This window comes from Toxotes jaculatrix, chromosome 15 (assembly GCF_017976425.1).
Source record: "Toxotes jaculatrix isolate fToxJac2 chromosome 15, fToxJac2.pri, whole genome shotgun sequence".
NCBI lineage: Eukaryota > Metazoa > Chordata > Actinopteri > Toxotidae > Toxotes > Toxotes jaculatrix.
Window position 1 is genome coordinate 12,150,188 of NC_054408.1, and position 25,402 is coordinate 12,175,589.

Genomic DNA, 25,402 nt, shown 5'->3' on the forward strand with positions numbered 1-25,402 from the left:
GCCTTGCTCCTACAGATCCTGGTGTCTCAGCTCTGTGCAGTGGAGGAAAAAAAGACGAGGGAGTGGAGAAGAGCGGAGTGGTGGGTTACAGCCCTGGAATGTGTGCGCGCTCCCGACTCTCTCTCTCTCTCTCTCTCTCTCTCTCTCTCTCTCTCTCTCTCTCTCTCTCCCCCCCCATTCTGTTCTCGTCGGGCGCGGGCGCGCTTCACAGAGGCCAGTGTGCGCGCACATCCCGCGACAGGTCTGGAAGTACAAGGAGGAGGCAGGAAAACGCTGCTGGAGCGGGGAATGATGGCGGTGAGCAAGAAGAAGGGACAAGTTTGATACTGCAAAACTGGGACGTTGTGGGCGATCATTCTGCGCCTAACACGATGAAGCAAACAGGAGGTGAGAGCCTCACAAAGTTGTTTACCTTTGTGCGGTGCAGTGTGTTGGACTAGTGTTAACATTTTCAACGGCTCGTACTTGAAATGCCACAATGAATTGTTCAGACCGAGGCACTAATGTCCGGGCTGTATTGAACTGTTGGCCTGCCCAGTTTAACTTAATCGCGGCTCTTTTATCTGTGGTGTAGAGCTACCAGCAACACTAACACGGTCCAACCGGTTCAGCTAAGTACAGTAAAAGTTCATAGCAAGTTAAAGTTACTTTCAGTGTGAACAGTTTTGGCCTTGGTTAAGTCAGATAACCATCGAAACGCACACGAACGGCCGTACACGCTAACGTTAACCTAACATAGAGTTAACGTCGAACCAACGTTGCTTCATGTTTTCATTTGAATTTTGGAAGAGATAATCATTTATTAACCAAGTTTAAGTGACTGCCTTTAGGGGTGGTGAGTTAATGGTGTCCGATCTCTGTATTAACAGATTTTACTGTCTGCTCCTCTGTGTAGATGACTTCGCTGCGACTGTTTAGTTGAGACAACAGTGCTTCAGAGAAGCTCCGCCGGACCATGGCACCGCTTGCGTAAAGTGGAGGGATAAAAGTTCACCAACAAACAGCTCCAGACTCTCCAAAACGGGGTTTTCTGATTGGGCATAAAGTCATAAACAAGCCAAAAAAAAAAAAAAATGATCAAAGCGGAAAGCAAAGGAAGCGAGAGGACGCTGAGGAGCGCGTCCCCTCACAGAAACGCATACAAGTCTGACTTCCACGCCATTAAATGCACCTTTGATGGGCCCAAATCTGAGGGTGCTGCCAAATCATATACAAATGGCTCCAGTGACACCCGGGAGGACTCAAGGGGAAGGCCTTTTGGGACCAGAGTGAACAAGATAAAGAACATATTCCTACAGATGGACGGTCAGCAACAGGAGAGCCAAGAAGGGAAAGTGACTTTAAAGTCTGATGTGTGCCAGGTTTCCCCGCCGAAGCTGCAATTCCCAGTCAATGCACACAGAGTTAACTTCAACACTGCCACAAGCCCCGAATCACACAATTTAGATAAAACACCCAAGGGGGAGGATGTCGAGATTGACAAAGTAGCTCTGGCAGAGAAGTTTTCTGTGACCAGAAAACTCTTTGAAAGGGGAATCAAAGAGCAGCCTGCAGCAGAAAAGCAGTCTCCAAACAGAGTAGTGACTCGTTTGTCCCTCGGAAGCTCTTCTGATGAGGGAAAAAGTACAAGGAGAGTATCGGGATCATCCGAGACCACTATCAAATCAGAGCAAACTCCTTCATCATCAGTTAGATTTCAACCAGATGAGAAGGCCGATGGTGAGAAAAAGGCTGCGTCTAGAGCGTCACTGAATGCAGGACCCATATCCAAGAGGCTGGAGAATTACATGGCTGAGAATGACTCGGAAGAAAACAACACAGCTGCTGCAAAAGGAGTAATGGTGTCTGCTAAACAACACAGTACCACTGAACACTTCCTGCCTACCTCTCCAACAAGAGACAGCTTACACAAACCAACTTCTCCTGTCAAAGAAGCCACTAACTCTTCACCTGTAAGTAATACCACTAACAAAAATACATCCCAGACAGCGTGTGTCATCAACAAACCACCACCGTCTGGGTTTAATATTGGGCTCAAACCAACAATGCCAGTTCCTAATGCAGCTTACAAGTCTGTTTCTCCAACAACGGATGCCACTCACAAACCCCTTTCACCAGAGCAAACAACCCCAATTAGCCATTGCTACAAGCGCTCCTCATCATCCGGTGATGGATTTAGCAGGACATCTGTTAGTGGGGACGAAGGCAAGCCACATAGTCCGCCCTCAAGGGATGCGAAGCAGCCTCCTCCATCAGCTGGCGGCTTTCAAAACACTGACAGGGCCAAAAACTCTGAAAAAGCCAAGAGTAATGAAAATTTGGTACATAGCTCTACCAGGGACAAGCCACCCAGCCAGACCTCATCTATGGACTCCAAGGGGGTGGGAATGGTACGGGCAGAACTGGTAGTTGTACAGAATGAATCTTCAGAGAGTGAGGAGAATGAAGATGAGAATGTTGAAAATAATGTGTTTGAGGAGGAGAAGGTGCAAAGCCCCAGACACCTACCAACACACCTGAACAGTACCTTTCCACCAGAAAAACAGAATTGTAACACTTCTTATCAGGGCATAATAAGAGATGTCGCAAAAGAAACACAAAAGTTAGCAGACACTGTGGGTGAAGGCAGACTCCTTGAGGACACAGAGCAATTTGAGTTGAAAGTGGAGAGACGAGAAGATAGTTTAGTTGTGAGTCAAGATGGCGATGATAATCATGAAGAAGATGATGAGGCAGCAGACGAGGAGAATGAGCTGGAGGAGCAGGTGGGCCAGAGCATCCTGGATCGAGCCTCTCCGGTGGTGTATGGTATTGAGAACGCAGCCTTTGTGGATGACAGGGATGTAGACCAGGTCTTAAGGGAAGAAGAGGAGGAAGAAGAAGACGAAGAGGAGGAGGATCAGATGTATAGGGAGTATGATGACTGTTATGAAGCCCCTGGTCTGTCAGATGAGGAAGAGCCTCCCCTGAAGAGGAAAATCAAGTTCTCCGTAGACCCAATTCTGGTAAGTATTTTGTGTTGTTGTTTACATCTGAACCACTGGTGCTTGCCTGAAGCACTTCCAAACATATTGCACAGCACTGTCATTACAAACCACTTTCTCAATGACTCAGCAAGGATGTATAAGCTAGGTGTTTCCCTGCAGACACAAGACAAATTAGTGGAGGCTGAGAATGAATGTTTTTGTCTGGTATGTTGACGTCACAGCTGCTGCGCTGTATCATCAGACAAGCTTTGAAGGAATTGAGAAAATCGTAACTGTGATTTATTTAATCTTAGTGTCCAGGGAGGCAGGTAGTTTGACAACTTCATCTCCTTAACCTTGCAAGAGATCAGCAAAGATGGGAGAAGTTTGGGGATGTGAGGCAGCACAGTTGTTTGTGGTATTTTTGGAAATACTGTTGACTTTGCATAAAGCATGTGAGAGTGGGGCCACAGCTGAACAAGGGCAGGAGTGAGACAGAGACATGTGAAACTTTAGACTGTACAGTAGAATTAAGAAGTCATGGTCACCCCTGAGTCACTGCGCTGGATTGGGATTTTTACTCATACAGAGTGGTTCCTCTCCATTTGTGAATCATTTGTTGCACTCATGAGGGACTTTTCACCTCTGTCCAGCATGGATATGAGGAATTCTGGGATTTTATTCATCCACATGATCTCTTTTACCGACCATGGCAAAGTTATTACTGCTGAAGGAGTTTTATTGTCCATTAATTAAGGATATAAATCTATTGTGAAAAGCTGAGAGGCACATTCTGTATTCCTCCTTTTCTCTGATTTTCCTCATGTTGTTAGTGTTTGTTATTGAGTGAAGTAATATCTCTTCACTGAGGATAGAAGTCCTACAGTTGGGTTTGTAGAGCTGGGTGCTACTAACAAAATAACTAATACGGCAATATTTTTTACTTTGACAGTATTTTGAATATGCTCAGTGGTGCTTTTACATATGAACTAATCTCAACAATGCATGTTTCATATGACCTGCATACAAAAAGTTGATTTTTCATTTTAACCTTCCTAGAAGAAGTCAACAAAGTCACATGTCATATCATGATATCCTATTATGTATTTGATCTATTCTCCAGCTTACAGTTTTATAGTCCAGACTGATTATCCAGCTGATTACCTCTTTTGGTATTGCGACACATTGTACACTGTAAACATTGCCAGTGGGTATTTTAGGGGTGTGGTGGAAGTGGAGGTAATATCTTCCACTATAGATGTTCCACTATCACCATATCTAATCAACATTTTGCCAAAGCAGGAGAAAACAAATCACTCCAGTGCATTCCACACAGCTTGTGAACAGCTCAGTGTTTATCCAGGCCTTAAAATGTGCTGTTATCTCAGGGCGTGGACCCCTCCTCCCCGTCCCAGTCATCCTGGCAGGGGGTCCTGGGAGAGGGGACCAGAAGCTGACCTGGAGTGGAGGGGACACAACAGTGCGCTTCCTCCACCCAAAGTGGAGCTATGACAGAGATAAACACAGCTTTATAGTTCACAACAATACGCTAGATTGTCTGCTCTCTGTAGCAGCTCACAGTTTTCATAACACCCATGAGAAAGCCACTTTATGCAAAAGAGACACAGCTGACACAAAGTTTTAGTTGTTCATATGTGGGCTTGTATCAGTGTACTTTTCTGTGATAATTCATGGAACTTTTTGCATGCTCAGAGCCTTAGCTAATGGTATCCTCTCAGTGTTTAAATGTTTTCTGTCACAGTGACTGAAGTGGTACTGGTTGAATGACACCGGTTGTACCCACACTACATAATAGTATGTAGTGTGTGGTGCTTGTGTAGTTTAGTGTGTGCAGTGCTAGAATGTGGAATTGAGTATGTGAGAAGTTTCAGTATACACGTGCCAACTGTAATGCTTTTAGCCTGTCGTTTCTGTTACAGCCCCCTGGTCAGTGGATTTTTTTTTTAACAGTGATGTATGAAACGATGATGTTAAATTCGGTTCAATAGTGAATTGTATAAACTAATAGTATGTAGGGGTGTGCAATATGACGATATTAGATCGTGAAGGATTAGAAAGTGTTGACGATCTGCCAGAGGAGAGAGATCGTATTATCGTCTATAGGGCACATTCTATTAATTGCAGCTCTATGCTTGCGCACAGACGCATGAGAAGTTTTTTTTTCCTTGGGCAACTGACAGCCCGCTTCACGTGAACATGACCAACCAATCATGGCGAAGTACGAGCAGTGCTGATTCTTTTTTTTACTAGCCTCGCTGTTATAGTCAAGCTGTAGCAGGTAGCCATGGCCAGCAACGAAAGTGAAAGCTTGGAGTTGGTCCCCAAAAAGAACTCCAGTCGTATGGAACTGGTTTGGGTTTTCTCCAAACGACAAAGCGCAAACAACTGTCATTTTCAAAGTTTGCACAGAGAAGGTTCGTGCTTCGGATGGCAACACAACAAACTTCTTTGACCACCTGAAGAGGCAGCATCCAGAAAAATTTGCTGAGAGCCAAGCAGCGAGGCCAACCACACATTAGCCAGTGGTAACGGCTAAAGACATTACACAGAAACAGACCTTTTTTTTGTCTTTAGGGCTAAGTCTTTAACATAGAGAATAGTTTGGTTCTAAATAAACTTCACTGTAAAAATGAACTGTGATAAAATCATGATCATGATTTTACCATTAAAAAATCGTGATATGATTTTTGCCATATCGCCCACCCCTAATAGTATGTAGTGTTCAGTAATATGAAGCATTTTAAATATTAGTTAACGTGTGTGAGGGTCATAAGAATTTAGGAAGAAAAGGATTCAGAGACAGTTTTTTTCCCAGTCTCTATGCCTAGAATGATCACCAGGGAAAGGTGGGGGAATTTAGAAAAATGGACCAAATGTCAGGTGAAGATGACATTTGCAAAAATGTAAATGGATTCTTTTAAGTTACAGCTAGCCTCTTATAGAACTACATGAATGGGTGCATGCAATGGACAGGCCGGAAAGAACAAGGAGAGATTTGTCGAAACAGTAACGTGCTATGATTAAAACCATGGGGTCAAAGTTACGTGGTATGTGTGTTAGCCAATTAAGTCACACAAGTGTCCCTCAGCCAAAATTTCTACCTGTGGTCTGGCTAACAGGAGCCTCCTGCTGGCACTGGATCATTCTCCACAGTCTGTTAGTCTGAGCTGACATTGTGATCAAGCACACTTGAGTCACTGCTAACTAGGAGAGAGGAAGTGCTTTGTGTTTCTGGCTCACAACGGGATTAGCTCCCTACGTAACCTGAGTCTTCTTGACAGAGGAGGTGTCCAGTGTGGAATAAAGGTCCTCTTTATGAAGGAAAGATGTCCAGTTTCAGCATGTATCATCCTTATCAGGGCTGAAAGAGAAACTTAGATGAAGAGTCAGAGCTACTGCACACTAGTTTGATTATTCCTAAAAGTGAAGGTCTTGTCTCATGCCAGATATCTGATGTTTACGAACACTGCTGAATGCATTTAATTCACTTGACAGGGCGTTGCATCGTGATGAAAATACTGAAAATAATTAGTGTTAGAAATAAAACAGAACTTCATGGTGAAGTTGAAAAAATACTGCAGTTATTTTCTGCCTTATATTTTGTGAGAAAATTCTGCTGCACATATGTTAACTGAGAGTCCCACTTTAGTAGGACATTGAAATGCCGCATTCCCATTGCTGCTGTGTCAGTATATAAGTTTGCTATACCCTCTGGCTGTATGAGCAGCATAAATATCACTCCACTGCTTTAAATTATATCTTGTCTATATCTGTATTTATAGTGAGGGGTTTGTTTCCTCTATAACTGCAAATAAAAACCGGGCCTGTAACATTAAATTTGTGTGTCCAGGCACGTCTCTTTCTGGAGAAGCTTTTCAACCTCAGGTCACTTTTGTTTAGCAGTTTACAGGTTTGCATCTGCTGGAATTCACTTAACACTCTGGAGTAATGCAAAAAGCCCAGAGTTACTGAATGATTAACACTCCCTACTGTAGGTGTGTTATCTGCTTGAGGACAAAGACTCATTTTCAGGGTAGTTATGTGCGCTCCATAGAGAGGTTGTCTTTTTGGTTTTATGTGTCATGTTGCACATGAAAAACATTTAGAACAGGAGTCAAAAACAAACAGTTAATCATAACAAAAGAAACTGCCCGATGACCTGCACCTGCTGCTTTGTACCACCCCCACTGAGTCACAGGAAGTACCACCAGCACTTACTTATTGGTCAAGTGAACACATTGTCCTCTCTCGGACACACAGGGTGTGCTCAAGAATTGTACAGTTCATTGTAACAGGAGGAATGCTGCATTTATTTATTTCTTTGTTTGCACTGTAGATAATTACACTGTCCACATTGGTCACTATCCAGGCATTGACATCCTTTTGTCTGTCTGGCTTCCCTTATGCCTGCAGTAATGCTTTTGTTTATTATCTGTAGACATTCCAACAGGTGTCAGGTAGGCACTTTGTACACTTTCATGTGGAACCAGATAAGACTGACATAGGTGCCCAGCGGTGTTTCTGCAGAAACCCTGAAGGTTCATGCTGCCAAACCAGAAGGTTTGTGTTTATTTATATAGGCTGGAAAGTTGAGATTTGACTTCAGCAGGGCAGAATCCTCTGCTGTTCAAACTGTATTTCACATGATTAGTGAAAAGCAAAAAGGGCATACTCAGGTCTCTGTGGCCAGCCCATCCCGTAGTGTTATACTTTCCATTTCCTATCTGAGATGTGCCTTCTGCTGGCCAGAGCAATGTGTCTGGCAAGACTCCACCCTCATCCAACCAGCAGTGAGGCCCTCCCCTTGTAGGATCCGACTTCCCCTCCTGCCACCTGGGCTGATGGGTGACTATCTGTCAAGATGGGGCGGAATACTAATGCAGTCAGCTCAATGCTGTTCATTAAACAGCTTGGCATGGGATGAGTCTTGGGCTGATTGTGATTGCCTTAAACGCTTTCATTATGTGATTACAGACAAACACATTAGCGGATGCTGTGTGTTTTCACTGAAAGTTAACAGTGATAGTGTGTTAAACATTTCAGCAGCCCTTGTAGCTTTTGTGGACTATTTATAAACAACCTGTTCAACCTGTTTATGCTTGCACTCCTTTGGAAATTTGATTCCATTATGGCACTCCACCTCTTCCTGCTGTAGGTCATATAGTAACACTTTGAAATTCAAGGCAGGAAAACATAAACATTGTTGTTTCAGTTACAGTCAATCAGTGCGAAATCTACAAAGTGTTAATAATTCCAACTGCAGGCTTACAGGAAGTACTAGATATATATTTTGCTCTTTTTCCTGGTGTGTTTACACAGGATCTAAAAACTGGGCCCCATGCCTTCTTTCCTAATTACTCTATGATCTGCGCCAGGCCACCACCCCTGCCCCAGCTCGCTCTCACAGCATGTTTTGATTTGTTGTCTTTTTGTAGGCCCGCTTACATTACGAGCTCCCCAATCTAGTGGTCGGCCCTCGTTCTGCACTGGCAAGAGATTTCCCTGGTTTGCTTTTCCTCGCAGCTGCTGACTCATTTCCCACATTGGTATTCTGTTGTGGGGAGGGGAATGAGAGAAAGATGGAAAGGTTTTCAGTTTGGGTGTGGGCATGTGTACATCTGTGTGTGTGTGTGTGTGTGTGTGTGTGTGTGTGTGAGCACACATAGAGAAGACAGACCACTGCAGTTGTTGAAGATGGATGAAAAGCCCACACATACTGCTGAAGGCTGGAGTTTTGGAAGAAAACTGAAATATGGCACAACAGTTGTCTGACCCACAACACAAACCCACTGACCAAAGGAATAATTTATGGGAAGAAGCTGGCATTAAACACATGAAATACCTTGTTCTGTATAAACTTAAAGAAAAATTCTTAGCGCTTCCTTGGTTTCTCATACTTGTCGGAGTCAGTCTGTCTGATCAACCGTTGTGTGTTCTGTTAGCTAATCGTTGGACTGTGCATTCGCTGAACGACAAAGGAAAACGAGTGTCTAGTCTGATAGCTGGAGACAGTAAGAAGTGTGTAAGGCTTTTTTGTGAGGGAGAGGCTAATAAAGAGATTGATTTCTGTCTTTCTTGTAAAGAAGACAGTGGTTGAGTGATTAGGTTTCAGCAAAGAACAGAACGTTGTTTGAGAGAGGCCTGGGAGTCCATGGCAACAGAAAAGTCAGACATTGGAGTTGAGGGGGAGGTACGGCGAAGAATCAAAGCTGCACTGCTGCTGCACAGTTAATGCTGGGGCACAGGATGCAGTGGTGCTCCCTATATTCTATTAGCCTACATTTTCAACTCTTAATTACTAAAGTCTCCAAAGTCTAAACTAAGAAGCATCTTTCATCCTTAATGAAATGTCTGCCTGCTCTAGTTCTGTGAATCCATTTTAACTTTCTAAATTAGAAGTTGATAAGCTTTGTCAGACCTATTTATAGAAGAGCTCTCAAGGTTGTTGTTCAAAATTGGTTTAAAGATGCAAGCAGGACAGAAATGTCTAGAGTTGCTTGTTGGTTTTTTGGAAGTTATAATCTTGCCTCGTCTTTGTGTCATAAAGTTAACATCTATCTACTAGTGGGGGAAAAAGCACACACAGGTCATAGGTTATAAACCTAAGGCATTAAGCTTGTTCAAGTATAAAAGGAAAGAGGAGGATCCAGAAGATGGAGGACTCACTTGGGTCGATGGCGGTTTGAAGCCCCTTGAATAGCATTACTGCCTGTTCCACAGAACTGTAGTTGTGTGCGTAATTTGCCAATTTCTAATCTTTTTTCTTTTGGTTTGGGGGGCAACATGAGAGGGGCACCTTCAGTCTTACCAAATCACCCCATGTAAGCCTTCTTTCCAAGATAACACAATGTCATTCCACATGGATAAATATGTGTGAAAATCAGAAATGGGTGTAATTCATTTTGACTGATTGAATGGAGAGTTTATTGAGTTATTCTGGAAACTTACTATCTACACTGTTTTGGGCGGCATCCAAGGGCTACATAGTGAGGAGACAGAAAGACAGAGGGAGAAGGAGGTTGTTTGTGGTTGATTCCTCATGTCTTGACACGCTGCAGGATCTAGACCTCAGACTCTGTAGCCCAGAGTGAAAATGTTGACGTGGTTACATCATGCATCCTCATGCCAAATATCTCAATCATTCTAATAAACCAATAGCTTTACTTCCTCATGTTTTTTTGTGTGTTAACCACACTCTTCATTCCCATTGTCTAAAAGACTGTAAGACTGTATGCAGTTGTGTACCTGGATATGCTGGTGCTTAGTAAGTCATTTGATTGTGTAGATTCACACTAGAGCAAATATCACATTAGAAGTTTACACGTGTACAAATTTTGTTGTTAAATTAAGATCCCAGATACAGGGGTACTCCATTGGGCATCTTAGAAACCTCTCATATCATTGTATCGTTCCCCCAGTAAATAGTTATATTTTCACCAACTGCTGCTTCTGTACAAAGTTTATACACCATGCTGATTGCTACTGTGAGGCTTAAAACAATCTTTTTTATTCTTTTATTTTGAGCATTTATTTTTTTAAGACTCAATGTAATAGAATGAAACTCAGCAAAAGTTCAGTAAGAAGACTACATTCTTTCTCTTTATTCATATTCTACTTACAGCTCATATACTTTCCTATTTACTTAATTTCCCCACTTTCTTCTGTTTATACTCCAAGAGCCAACTGTTCTGTTTTGCTCCATCCAATCAGTACTTCTATTATTCAGTAAAATTACCATTCCCCTCTCATATTCACAGTGGAGCCAAATTATCAACTTGCTCATTATCAGCTCAGTCAGCTACACCTTTTGACATTGATGCGAACATCCTGTCATGACCCCACGCAAATTAAGAATAATAATGACCAAGCAGGGGGTTTATGCTACCAATCCATAATCAGACATTGGTTCCTGATAGATTTTTTTAAATTAACAATGGATCTGTAATAACTCTCTTAATAAATTCCTGGTTCTTTTTTAGATTCCTTGTGTTTTGGGGACCTGAGTTTGTTTTACTCAGACCTCTACATCAGCAATTTTGCAGACGTTAGAGGACCTTGTCAGACTGGTCAGACTCTGTTTGAAAATGTTAGGAGACCTTGCAATGGTGCCAACTTGAACTGCAACAATTAACATTTTGACAAAGAAATTTATAGGGAACTATTTGGACAGCCAACAATCATTTAAGCAAAAAATGCCAAAAAGTCAAATGTTTGACTGCGGTTTTGAACAAGACATTTGAAGATGTTCTATGATGGACATTTTTCAGTACTTACTGCATTTTTGTTGAAAAGATTAACCAAGAAACGAATCAGAAGATGAATCAAAATAATTGTAACTGAGTAAAATAAGGAAACATTGTCTTGAAATATAATGAACTGTATACTTTTACTACTCTGTTGTAACTGAGTCACAACAGATGGTCCTCTCCAATCCATTTTATGCTTAATATTGTAGTGTTCACTTTAGCTTGACCTTGGAGTCCTTTTCAAAGTGGATTACGAATACTGTCTCTACTGGTAGTATCAGTGGTATTCAAGGGAAATAGTACAGAATGTTGCTGTAACCCTTAACGCTGGTGTTGAGCACTGGGTAATGCCCATTGACAGAAGATTAAAGGATTCATTTTGCTCTTTGTATTGGTCCCGAGTTCGTTCCTTTTCACTGTGCTGATGACATCCTCTTGTCTCCTCGGAACATTGATCTTTGCTACATCCACTGCTTAGCTCTCCCCAGCTGTGCCCTACTTTCCACGCTGCTCGTGTTCTGCATGTGTGTGGTTTATAATTCCAACCAGAAAACAGTCTCTGGGACACATCCAGTTCTTTATGAGGCCTGCCTGCAAAGTTCACTGTGTCTTAAAACTCTGTTGAAAATCCTCTAGAGTATGTCTTGGGAATGTATCTTCTGCTTCATTGTCATTGACACTTGATTTACAGCTTTTAAAAAAAGAAAAAATTATAAATCTTTCATTAAAGATGCCAAAGATCACCAATAGTATTTAAAATGCAGTCTGTATAGCTAGATAATTCAACATTATGCAGATTGACAGTCTCTGTCTGGAAATGAGAACAAGTTTGATGAGTAAAAAAGTGCATCTGAGCGTCAGTTGTCCAAATCATCAACAAAGGGTTGTGCTATCCTTCAGCAGCTGTTAAAGTGTGCTTCACTACTGCACTAATGCCTTAATTTCCCTAGTAAAGGTCCAAAGTATGAGTGTAATTCTCGCTCACCATGTAATTTCTGCCAAATGAGGAATGTGCCCTTGTTCAGATTGCCCAGATAAATAAGAATAACAAAAGAATATCAAAAGGGAAAGTAATATGGCTATGTCTATACAGATCCTGCCGACATTGGTAAACATAAGTCTGTCTGATGCTTAACTGCTTGCTAAACGCACATAAGGTGGTGTGTTGAAGCTATGTGGTTGTTATTTTGACCAACACAGGTCTTCAGTACCTTCTCCAATGAGGAATACGATCGGCGAAACGATGATGTGGACCCAGTGGCGGCGTCTGCAGAGTATGAGCTGGAGAAGAGAGTGGAGAAGATGGATGTGTTCCCTGTGGAGATTGAGAAAGGTGAGTTTAGTAAGGCTGAAGGCAAACTCCTATGCGTCATAAGTAAGTGGTTGGAACTTATTAGGGGGAAACATAATGAATTGCTCCACAGTTGTGACTTTGGTTTAGATTTTGTAATTTTGTAGATTTTTAGTAATATTTATGTCGACCAGTGCTATCAAATGATCACATATTGATCTGAATTTTGATATGTCAAGATTGTCTAGGATGATTTAGGGTGAAATTTAGCCTGGCAGCATGCAGTTTTTTAAGCCAACCCTTTAAAATCTTCATAATTTCTCTGCATTTAGGAGACAATGGGCTTGGTATCAGCATCATAGGAATGGGAGTGGGAGCTGACCAGGGGCTGGAAAAGCTTGGCATTTTTGTGAAAACCATCACAGAGCGAGGAGCAGCTGAGAGAGATGGACGGTGAGTTAACTCGGCCAAACCTCTACAATAAATTCTAGTTTCAAGAGAAACACTAGTAATGTTTTGTATAAAACCGGAAACATTACACACAGTCACTCTACACTGACCCACGACAGATTTAATGGCACACTCTAGGAATTCCTCCTCCCCTCCTCCCCCCACAAGACACAAAGAGTCAGATTTATTTATAACCTCATGAGGAAGCTAAAGAAAATAGTCTCACTACTTCCGTTTCCCAGGCATCCCAGCTGCCTTGAGTTTACTGTTTTTGTTTTGTTTTTTTCTTTTAATCTTTACTCCTATGAAGTTGGTGCATAACCCTTGGGTGGAAATGCGTTGAAAACTTCTTTTAATCACTATCTTTTGTCTTTCTAGCATACAGGTGAATGACCAGATTGTGGAGGTGGATGGTATCAGTCTAGTGGGCGTCACCCAACTGTTTGCTGCTACAGTCCTGAAGAACACCAAAGGCACAGTGAGGTCAGCACAAAGCCCATCTCCTTCCTCACTTAGAAGAAAAAAAAAAAGATCTCACTGTTGACAAGAATGAGCCATGGCTATCTCACAGTGATTAGATATAAGCGGTAAACAGTTGAGTCTGTTTGTTGCCTTAAAGTTCAGAGGCCAAGAATGATCAGTGTTTTTTCTTCTAAGTGAAAGAGAGGTGAAAGCAACACAACGTATTGTGATGTGTTGATGATTTAACATAGAGGAAAGAGGGTCAGGCCTAAACTGCATCCCAAAATTTGCATTTTCCTGTATTGAGTGAGTACAACATGACAAAAGCTGCATTGTGATATTTTCAGGCAACATGTAAAATAGTCCATTAAACTGGGCATTAACGCTTTGCATTTAAAAAAAAAAAAAAAAAAAAGGTTCCTGATTGGTCGAGAGAAGCCAGGGACACAAAGCGAGGTGGCGCGTCTCATAAGCGAGACACTGGAGCAGGAGAAAAACCAACTGCAGCAGCAACAACACCTGGATGATCCCTATGAACATTCCACAGAGGAGGTGAGTTAACTGGACAGTTGCTGTTCAGCCTTATGCCATGTTTATGTTACATGATGGATGGAAGAGATGGTAAAGATTCCTACATTTATGACTGTTACGGAGCTGGTTATATATGTATTAAAATCCTGTCCAGTAAGTTGGGCATATTGGAGCTTCCTGAAAAATCAGAGTTTCCCCGTTGTAATTACTACGTAGATGTTGACATGAACACTATTCACAATTACTCCAACAGTAGTCCTTTTGCCACACCCAGTCCAGTTACACCTTGCTCAATCAGAAAATGACCGTGAGTAAACTATGTATCACCATTCTGCAGTGTTGAAAAGTGTTCATTCAACTGCTGCCTGGCTGCCAGAGTTGTGAAATGTTTGCCTTCTGAAGTTCAAGCAGCCACAAGCCCTCGTCTTTATGATAGAGAGATTAGGCAGAGAATATATCTGGAATTTACTGGAGCAGACAAAGACAAAAAGAAACGTTGCACAACTGAGGAAGTGGACACCGTTTCTACTGGCCCTGTGGTTATGCAAAATGTGTGTATGTGTTTGCAGGTTTGTTTATAGTCTCACTATCCACTGAGAATGTTGTTCAAGTTAGTGTGTTGACGTGTGGCAGACATGTGTTGCCAAATTTTTGCAGTGTCTTACCGTGAGCGAGCCCATTGATGATATATTGGCTAAAATGTTACCTCCAGACTGTGGTGAACTGTGCCACTGGGAGTGTTGTTGACACATGCTGAACATATTCCTGGGCATGTAGGGTGTGGCAGTGTTTGCTGTATGTAATGCCATGTGTGATATCATATTTCAGGAGGAGCGCTATGAGGACCAGGATGGAGTGGATGAGAGGATTCTGGGCTCCAATTTCTCTCCAGGGCGGAACGTAGAGGTGTTTGAGCTGCCTGATTCAGAGGCCTTGTTTATGCCAACCAACATGGACAGCTCTCAGATGGCCTTCAAGTTCAAAGAGGTATCACCATGGCTATCTGTCTTGTGTGATTTCAAATATAAATCAAAGTTTCAGTATTCTGTTTATTCAACCAAAGATTCAATAACATGGGTGTAACCAAATGCTTTATTTTGCCTTTTTTTGTTCCGTAGCTGCAGCTCAAGCACAGCATTGCTGCATCTGAAATAAATCAACTAAAGGAAAAGGTATGATGGAAATTAAATTAGTATTTTCTTTTCTTTTTTTATGGATTGTTTTCAAGATATTCGCATACAAGAGAAATAAATACACCATGTGTATGTACCACAAGAGAAGTAGGTATTCATAAAATGTGTATTCTCTCATGTTTCTTCTCAGTAATATGGAGAATTTAGGTTTTTTAAAAATCATTTTTAACTGAACTGTTAACTGTTATGACTTCACAGTGACAGATGATACTGATGCTCGTGATATGTATTACAAATTAGTTTTGATAGCCTGTGGTCAGGCTGTACACTAAAACTAAATAGAAAGATCACAACTTTGATCTATAAAACTGTGGATGTGAACTTTTGATGCTCTTACAATAAGTTGCTGAAGAAAATGGGGTAACATTCAACAAGTAGACAAAATGTGTGACCTAGTTCTTCTAAATTACTATTTACATTTATTAACAATAAGTAGAACGCAGGCTGTCTTAGGCCAGTGGCCCTCCTGCTAAACAAATTCAGTTTAACATGTCACCATCTCTGTACAGCTAAGGGCATCAGAGGAGGACAAATCGTTGTGGGAAGCCAGGGAGTCTGCACTAGAGCAAAAGATCGAGGACAGCAGGGACAAAATCCTCAAGCTGGAGAATTACTGGCTTGAAGCCCAGGCTCTGTGTAAGACTGTGAATGAACAATTAGCTGAGACTCAGGCCCAGTATGAGACCCTGGACAAGAAGTACAACAAGGCCAAGAAACTGCTCAAGGACTACCAGCAGAAGTGAGTTTACCCTCAGTCACACAACACTCTGTTTTTTTGGAGGGACCACTGCTGTTGTATTTAGTGGTTTACTCAAGTCAATGAATTCATATGACACGTTCACAAAACAAAATAACAAATGTTAAAATAGCTTAATTAATGTTTATCTGATAAGGGGCTATCAGAATTAAAATAAGACACTAATAATAATGCACTTAAAGTTACTGATAGGAAAGCTGACCTGACACTATGGTGCATCCTGAAACCTGATCTGGAGTTTGTTTAGAATATTGCTTTTGTTTAACAAAAAGAAAAACTGAAAACACAGGATATAACTTCAGTCAGTTCATATATCACTTTGTGTTTGAAGCAGGATAGAATATAAAAGTGACAAAAGAGTGGTTTATGAAAATGAAGTAACAGAATCCTGTCACTCTTTGAGCAGATGTCTCAACAAGATGACACGTAGTAGGCTTCTTGTGGGGGGAAATCTATGTTGGTACCTGCACTATGTTTATTGTATTTGATAATTTGGTTCTTTGGGGATTTTTGGAAATAAATTATAAATATATTTTGTTCTCTCTGTCTTGACACAGTGCCACTGTACAGTATTTCATTTACACACGGTTAAACTCTGATTTTACATCTTGTGATTTAATAAGCAGAAAACCCACAAGTGAAATTGAGTGGTGTGGCGTTAATGACATAAAATTGAAGCACTGATGGGAAACGACTATTTCACCTTGTTTCCTCCCCAGAGAAATAGACTTTGTTAAGAGAGAGGAGGAACTGAAAAAACATTTAGATGAAAAAGACAAGTGGTACAAGGAGCAGCTGGAGAGCCTACAGAAGAGGGTAAGACCCCAGCTCAGAATAAAAGTACTTATACACCGCAGAGGACTTGCTAGAGACACTGTAACGAGACTAGGTGTTTGTTTGTTTGTCCACAGATATCTGTCCTGGAGTCCAGAGGGGCCTCAGGTGCAGAGCCTCAGAGCGGTCAGGACTCTGCTGCAGAGGAGAGACTAAGCAGCCAAAGCTCAGTCACCAACACGCAGTCTGTTGACTCACTGCTAGGTACAAAGTGTTATTTGAATTAAATTAGAAAACGGAAGTACGCACGTCACATTTTTATTCTGTGATCTGTAAAACATTCACAGGCGCACATCATAAACTCCAGTGAACCCTGATAAATAATTAAAACGTGATGCAGTGTCTTATGACTTATTTGGTATGCACTTTTTGTTTTTCTTTGCTGTAGAACAAGACTGGAGTGAGTTGGTCCCTGAAACTGAGCGTTTGGACACCAGTGCACACAGAGCGAAAGGCTTGCTGGCTCAGAAAGCCAAACGTCAGCCTCCGTCTCGGAACAAACTTAAGGAGAGCCTGGCAGTGGTTTCAGGTCACTCTCAGGTCAGTCAACAACAGCTGATACTGTTAACACTGCTTAATTTGCTTCAAATCAAAGACCCATGTTGTAAGAACATATAACTGGATGGAACAGTCACCTAATGTTAGGTGCAAGGTGAGGCAAGAAACCCCATCATGAGATGTTCACACTCAGAACTAATGGTGACAAACACAACCTGTCTTTCCCGTTTGTAGAAGCAGAGCGCTCGTTAACCAGAATAATGTTTAACCATTAAAATGAAACACAAATGTTTGATAGATTTAATTATGATGACGCACGTAGGCGGAGCGGTTTCACATGGAGGGCAAGAAGTAAGTTAGATGTCAAAGCCAATGGAGGAAATATTAGCAGAGAGTCCGTATTGTACGGGTCTAGATCCCGTGTCGAGATGGCCGATACACACAATCAAACAATACGTTGGACGTGACCCGTATCTCATGAATCTGAGCGAGTTTTCAACGGATGTTAAAGATTTGCCGACAATCGAGGCTGTTGAGATCACCAATTATCTCGTACTTCAGACCTCTTATTATACGAAACAGCAAACGAAAGCCTACAAAAATATAACTTTTTTGTGAGCGGGTGGGACCACAACCTTGTTACCAAACTGCTCCAATGCGATTATCGTTTGGTCTTCGCCAGGGCGAGTGTTTATTCTTATACTGGTTATGTATGGCTAGCAACTAGCAATAGCGGCTATAATGTCAACAAACACCTGACAGGTATACAGGGGGGTTTATTTGTTAATTACATAGAAATACTAATGTATGACATGACAGCGAAATAGCATTTGGACTACTGAGTCAACGTCCCCTAAAACGCTAGGGCAGCCTAAAAAGTCCCAATGAAGTCCATATTAGACTACCGGCAACTTAATTATTATTATTACTATGTAAATGAGCATTAAGCGACAACCTAATGGTATAAACACAGCCACAAAAACCAAGTTAGCTAGCTAACATACCTTTGACGAAGTGGTCACTGCAGACACGGCATGAGCAGACGTCTCCTCCCGACCGCAGACGTAGGTTTAATATCCACCTTTTACGGCGTTGTTCGGTAAGGTTTTTTTTCTTTGTTTATATTTCTCACCTTTGTGGGTGACTACTTTTGGTACCCTATAATAGCTTTTTTCTTTTTCGCTATTGGAGCGATTTGAGCACCGGTAAACTACGCAAAACATAGGCATTTTTGCACACGGTAGATTCTCTGTGTGTCAGTCAGCTAACGGCTGAAACACTTCCTGCCTTCCATCTGAATTTGGCGCCCTCGCGCCCCTGTGTCGTGACGTCATGTTAAACCCACCTATTCTGCTGTTGCACCAGGAAGTATACTGTGGTGTGACAGTAGTGTCACAGGTGTGTCATGTACAGTGACACGACTGTCACTGTACATAACTCAACCAATCAGCACTGAGGGGCAGGTCTTTCTGGTGTATTGTCCTTGTAAATAATTAGCTTTGTCTCCACAGGAAACTGAAGATGAGGACGAGCAGGAGGAGCAGGAATCTCCCAGGAGGAGGAGGTCCATCCAGGAGAGTCTTTCCCTCCCCGTGCCCATCTGCTATCCTGGGAATGGGCAGAAAGATAATCCAGGCGAGGCCAGAGAGGGATCCAGGAGTAAGGTGGAGCCCTCCAGCAGCCCATCTTTGTCGCCGTCACAGGGAGACAGTGCTGAAAGCAGCGGAAGTCCTTCTTTCTCTCCCCCAAAAGACACCTCCTCACCACATTCCCCTTCTGGATCCGCACACAATGTAAAGAAGAGAGAGTCCAAAGGCAAGGGCAAAGAGCTCAAAGGTATGCAAGGCCGAAATGCAATGGCTGTAAAAGCAAGACTTTTTCTTACATTACTACTAAGACTGATAATCATGGTTTCATTCCAGAGGAGTTAAATGAGCCTTCACCAGCCGGAAAACCTAAAAGACGATTTCCAGACTTTGGGTAGGTCTCCACAGAAATCACTATTATTTTTTTTTTCATGGTCCCGCCATTTTTTACTAACTGAACAAATGTTACCAATGATCAAAACAGTGGCCTCCGGAAGTCGGGTGGCAAAGGAAAAAAACATGACAAGGAGGCGATGAGAGCATCTTTGGACAGCAGGTAATATTGTACGAGTAGGTTAAACACTATTTATAGTAATATTAAGGTGATTCATATTTCTGACCTTTTCCCAATTTTTTTTAACACATTTGCTGGAGTTAATATAGCTGATATCAAATAGTTTTTACTTACTGATTCATTTCTTTATTAAACATAAGAAATATCAAACCCTCACATGGGTAAGTCTGGGTGTCTATAACTGTATCTATCTTTTTTTCTTTGATTCCCAGGGGGTCAGCAGAGTTACTGGAGGAACCTGGAGGGAACCTGTCTCCGGCAGAGTCGATGACTTCCATCCCAACCTGTATGCCCTTCAACTGGTTTGGAGACAAGGAGAGGGACAGAGACAGGGAGCCCTCCTCTTCCAGCAGCAGCCTGCCATACACTGCAACTGAGACCAGCAGTGAGCAAAGCCACGATCGCAAGAATAAGGCATGTGACTTCCTCTAACTTAAATAAATATGGGATTGGGATGTAGAGAGTATTTGTATCTAACACAGTATTTACGTGGTATTTTATTCTGCGTAAGTGAGATAGAGATGTAACATCAGTGGGGTCAAGAAGCTGATGCCTCTCAGTCATCCAGCTCTCACCATTGATGACTTGGCCAGCTGTAAGACAGCTATTGTCTATCCTCCATCATCAAAATATATTTTTGGCATCACTGAAAGGGTAAAACCAGTAGACACATAATGGGAGGCTGTTTACAGGCATGTGCCTTCACTTTCCGGTTCTCCAAATAAGCGACACCATGCAGAGGCTACACTAACTGGATCCATATGTCAGCCGCCAGGGAGTGCCAACAGGGAAGGATTTGGTGGCTTTTCAATGAGCTTGCAAATAGTGACACATCAAACGCATTCAGTGAAACGCCCGGCTAACTGTCATACAGGCTGCGGTTGGGCTGATGTTCCCACGATTCTGTTTAATGAGTTCAAGGCTTGAGCTGAACCGAAGAGGAATTATTACTTAGAGAATGGTTTTGGTTCTTGTGTGTTGCTGTGTATATTATGCCAGTTGTATTTTTGTTTTGTTTCCTTTAAACAGACAAATCTCTCCTGGTCCTCTTTATTCAGTCGCTCATTAGATTTGGTACAGTATACACATTTGTTTTACCTTTTGGTTTTAGATGACATGTTAGAGCATTACTAACAAATGCAGCTCTGCGATTTGTAATTCCTCACCTCAACGCTTACAATGAATTATTCACTGTTTCTTTTTGTAGTGGGTATGTGGTAGTGTTAGGCTGAATGTCCATATAGTGTTTTTGTTTTGGTTTTTTTCTATACTGAGGAGCGCTTCATGAAAAAAGTGCTTGCGTGTGGATTTTGCTTCTTTAACAACAGCAGCCTATCACCACCGCCCTTGTGTGATATAGTAGCATTGCACCTTTGCTTTTCATTATTATTTGCTTATTAAGTTCAGAGATTTTCAACCACAATCGCTCAGAAGAACCAAAAAAAAAAGGTGGAGTAATCTGAAAAAAGATGCTGGGTGCAGCACTTTTTCAGTAGGCAGCATGCACACTCTCCTCATCGGGAACAATTGAAAAATGACGCTAGTCCTCAGAAGAAAAAAAAAGAAACGCTGTATGGACACACGCCCTCATAGGAAACTAAAGTTATCAAAGTTTCCTTTTATTCACATTCCGAAAGCCTGGTCGCTCAGAGGAAACAGATGAAGCCAAAAATAGTTTCCAGGGCTGTTTGCACCAGCTTATCAACATTTGATCAGAGATTTGTGTGTAAAGTCAAGACTAACTGCTACGTAGTAACTAACTTGTATTGTGCAGCCTGTTTTTATAGTGAAATTCTCACACAACGCTGAAATTAAACTGCACATGTGCTTGCACATAGCTGGTGTAACAGCCTGCAGGTCTGGATATTTCCCTTATTCCAAATTGAACCCACATCTGTGTCTTGTAAAATGTGTGTTACAAGTAAAACTTATCACTCAATCAACCAAATAGTTAATCTAATATCATCTACTAAACTAAATTTAAAACATTACCTCATACCTGAAATTTGTATGTATGTGTTCTTGTAGTAGAGGTAGTGTTAGTTGTTGTAGCTTAGAAGTAGTTGATGTAGTTGGTGGTGGATCGGTTTAAGTTTTAATCACCTTGAATATTGTGCTGCGTAGTAGCTACGTGATCTTCTCCCTTCCTTCCACATGTTGAAGATCAATGACCTGGGTTAATGCCACTGTAATCAGATTAAATCATGTATCATCATAATTTCAGTCCTTATGAAACAGCACTGCTCTCACCCCCGCTCCTCACACCTAGCAGTAGCATTACATTTGTTTGCCTCTCGTAGCAAAGAACTGTTGTTTGGTCATCTGTTACTTTAGTAAATGCGTTCCTTGTTTCCACTTGTTCCAGAGTTTTTCAGTCATAGATGATTCTAACGCTGCCAGTCCCAGTTCAGACATCTCTGGGTTAGTTGCTGAACCCAATCTGTCTGGGCGCTCACACACTTTAATCTTCTCTTCCAGCGAGGTGAGTGCTCTCCTTGTTGCACAGTCACAAAAGCCGTGTGGGACGCCTTGATGCAGCTGAAAGGGGTCATTCTCAAGCATGCTCTTTGAGCCTCCCCCCTTTTTGAGCTGAGATTAAATCATGAATGGAGAGGGAATAGAAGGGAGCTGCATGTGTGTGTTAGAGCTGTTTTGTTTTGTGTTACAAGTCTTGTGGCTTAGCTTTTCTTAAGTCAGCTGTGATGTTAGTAGTTCGTACTTTTGCCTCTTAGAACTGTCAACCAGTGCTTCATGTTCTTTGCAAGCTTTGGCAGACCACAGAAGAGTGTTGAATGCTCTCCTGCCTGCTCAGTGGTGTTTCTCCATTTTTTTTAATATTATAGTCAAATCTTTTAAAGTATCTCAGTCTCTTTCAGTAAAACATATGAAGACATACACTGACATGTATCTGTGAATGTTGATATTTTGCTGTTGTTGCATGCTTGTTTTCTCAGCGCTATCTTGGGGAATTTGTGCACCGCACACAGTTTTGCTGATCAGCAGAACTTGCACTCCATGTCCTTTGAGTACACTCTGTAGTTGGCTTTGTTTTTTTATTTCAGTCCCTCAGCCTCACTTCTCTCTACCTTATAGTGCTTTTCAGCTGTTTCCCAACCTACATTTATTCAGATGAAATTATTTCAAATGGTATTTATATAAGTAATTTTATGAAAGACCTGGAAAACATGATCAGTGTTTCACCAGTTGTCTCATAACTGTGCATTAATGACCCTGACCCACACTGTCAAACACATACAATCCACAGCATCAAAATGGCTGTTGCACATCGTTATACATACTACATATTTTCCATACACTAGACAAATAATAATGTTTTTCCTTTACAGTACAACATATGACACAAAAGAGTCAGATACTAAAAGCCACAAGGTTGTTGAACCCACTCAGAAATTTTCAGAAACTTAAGCTACGGTAGGATTATTGTTTTTCTAATATCTGTTTGTATCATCTGTGTCCTCTGTAGACTTTGGATGATGAACCAGTAGCTACAGGAAAAGAGTATCAGTGGCAGAACCGGCCTGTCTCTGAATGGACCAATCAACAGGTGTGTCACTGGTTGATGGGCATGAATATGGACCAGTATACACCTGAATTCACAGCCAAGGGAGTGGACGGCCAACAGCTTTTGCACTTGGATAGTGACAAATTGAAGGTAAAAAAAAAAAAAAAATGCCTTTATTTAGGCTTTGTCAGCTTTTGACTGCCACCTTGTGGCTAGAAGCTTCTATTCTATAGAGAACACTTAAATGTACAGTTTATATTTTAATTTTCTACAACCATAGTGGGGAAAAGACTGAAGACAAGTAGACTGAATAGGGATGATGGAAAAATTACACATCATTGCTGATGTGTGGCATTGGTCTGAATATACGAGACATCCTATAGATTCCCATCAAAGCAGTTTTTTAATCAGGATAAAATGATAAAGTTACATATTTCCTAAAATCAAAAAATTCCAAGAGGGAAACATAATTAGAAAAACTCTCAATGCTCATATGAAGTTGTCTTTTACAACAACTTTGGTCCAGACCTGAAATGATTATTTGGACTTAGACTTAGAGTTTTTTTCCAAGCACACTGAAGACATCATATCAGGCTCTAGAAACTTAGGATTCTGTGGGATTTTTTTTCACTATTTTCTGACAGCGAAGACCAAATGAACAAATGGTGATAATACATTAAGCAGATTAATCAGTGATGAAAAACATTAGTTGTAGCTCTGACATGTGAAAAAAAGATGGTAGCTTTATTCTTACCTAAATCTGTGCACCTCTTCCATCAGGCACTTGGTGTGTCGAGTCAGAGCGATCGTTCAACTATCAAGAAAAAGCTGAAGGACATGCGCAAGGCTCAGGAGAAGCTGGAGAAACAGAAAGAAAAAAGAGAGAAGGAGGTTCGACGCAGTGGGAAACTGCCTCTCAGTACCGACTCTGTCTGCTGAGGTAGCTGCTCAGTTCTCTGAATTCATGTAGCATAAAGCTCATCACCATGCAGAACTCTGAGAAACCATGTTTTTTTTTTTTAATACTGACAGTGCCATGTTCTTCATGGTGTTAATGCCAACAACCACAGAACATGACTGTGCCAGGAGCTGTACCTGTGCTGACTGAGGTGCCAGTAGTGATTTATGTTCATACTGTAGCTCCCGTTTCTTTTCTCCTCACTGTTTTCTCCCAAATATTTTAACAAACATCAGCTTAAACCGTTTTAACTGAAAGATGGGGAATGTCAATAAAAACAAACAAACAAATAAACAAACAAAAGTTGGGTATGTGACCAAAAAGGTATCCTAACATTTTTTTACCACTAAAAAGCTAGAAGCTAAAATTATAAACAAGTCTGTGTTCAGATAAAACTGTAGTTATTGCAGACCATGCACACATTTACCTATGTCAAATATATACTGCTTTTTCAGCATTTTATATTTTTGCTAGTATAACTTGCCTGTTTCACTGTACAAGCGTTTTGCAGGAACGATTACTGTACAGTTCAGATAAAAGCACTATATTTGTCTTTTAAGCTTCAATGGGCGACAAGGTTTTAAATGTATAAATGAGTTTTATACATGTGCCTATTAACTGCAATTTTTTTTTTTACCTAAATACCATTGTTCATTTTATACTATCTAAATTTTTCTACTAAGTAGAATAGCTAGGCCGTCATTTTTGCTGAATGGAAAGCAACAAACATCAAATCAAGCAGGGACGAGGTGAATGCTGCTTCTGCTGTCCCTGACTCTGACTGTGTGTCGCCGAGATGGTACCGTGATGCTCCATGTAAATACACACAGCATGCAGGTCTGCTACATGTACACCTCACTGGTCCATTAGACGGTAAGATGAGCCTATGACAAGGACTTGTGTGAGTCGGGAGCACAGCGTAATGTATGAATGTGAGGCTGAACGATGAGTGTTGACAGCCAAAACTGAAGTGCTTCCTTTCTTCTTCTTCTTCTTTTCAAGCATGACTCCACGTTCTGTATAGAATAACGACATGTTGGACTGCAAGAAAATTATGTTTTCCATGTCTTCTGAATCAGAGAAACGTTTCTTGGTACATGCAGCATCAATAAACTAATTTTCACTTTATGTGATGTGTTGATGTGATGAGTTATTTTGCACTTACAGTGAGCACCAGGTGACAACTGGTTACATCTTCTTAGGTCTTTCATCTTTCAGTGTCAGTGGCCTGATGTAAATTCAGCTTTGTAGAGTTCAGTCTCAAATCAAAGGGCAAGTGACGTGAAGCTGATATGGAGGAGCCGCAATCATTTGCAGCAATTTATTCTAATATTTCCTCCAACACAACTCATTCGGGATACAGAACACAATAGTTTCCACAGTAACAGTGATATTAATGCCCTCAGACTCAGTTTGAACACCACAGTCACTGTACTATTTTAAATTAGAAGCCAAAAAGTGTCAGCTGTATTGATGAATATTTTAAAAAGTAAAAAGTAGTAGCACATGTGC

The 25,402-nt window shown here is 41.4% G+C and overlaps 1 protein-coding gene across 4 annotated transcripts; it reads left to right on the top strand.

The window, feature by feature from the left end:
• The first annotated feature begins 231 nt into the window (after positions 1-231).
• On the top strand, positions 232-25,018 carry ppp1r9ala (protein phosphatase 1 regulatory subunit 9A-like A). 4 transcript variants are annotated; one of them, XM_041056432.1, is made up of 21 exons: positions 232-387; positions 896-1,665; positions 1,702-3,005; positions 12,434-12,566; positions 12,857-12,977; positions 13,353-13,457; positions 13,853-13,988; positions 14,796-14,954; positions 15,086-15,139; positions 15,670-15,899; positions 16,637-16,733; positions 16,829-16,955; positions 17,140-17,291; positions 18,761-19,085; positions 19,172-19,229; positions 19,320-19,391; positions 19,622-19,823; positions 20,439-20,483; positions 21,775-21,891; positions 22,894-23,082; positions 23,713-25,018. In XM_041056432.1, exons 2-21 carry the CDS (start codon positions 1,074-1,076, stop codon positions 23,869-23,871), a joined length of 4,377 nt encoding a protein of 1,458 aa, XP_040912366.1. In that variant the 5' UTR covers positions 232-387; positions 896-1,073; the 3' UTR covers positions 23,872-25,018. The 4 variants fall into 4 exon arrangements, with proteins under 4 accessions (XP_040912366.1, XP_040912365.1, XP_040912367.1 ...); XM_041056431.1 differs by having other exon boundaries at positions 896-3,005; XM_041056433.1 differs by lacking the exon at positions 20,439-20,483 and having other exon boundaries at positions 896-3,005.
• Positions 25,019-25,402: the final 384 nt, after the last annotated feature.

Coding starts and splice junctions, on each gene's coding strand:
- ppp1r9ala (XM_041056431.1), top strand. CDS start 1,074: ATGATCAAAGCGGAAAGCAAAGGAAGCGAGAGGACGCTGAGGAGCGCG. Junction 19,230..19,319: donor AGACGATTTCCAGACTTTGG/GTAGGTCTCCAC, acceptor TGATCAAAACAG/TGGCCTCCGGAAGTCGGGTG. Junction 20,484..21,774: donor TCAGTCGCTCATTAGATTTG/GTACAGTATACA, acceptor CACTTGTTCCAG/AGTTTTTCAGTCATAGATGA.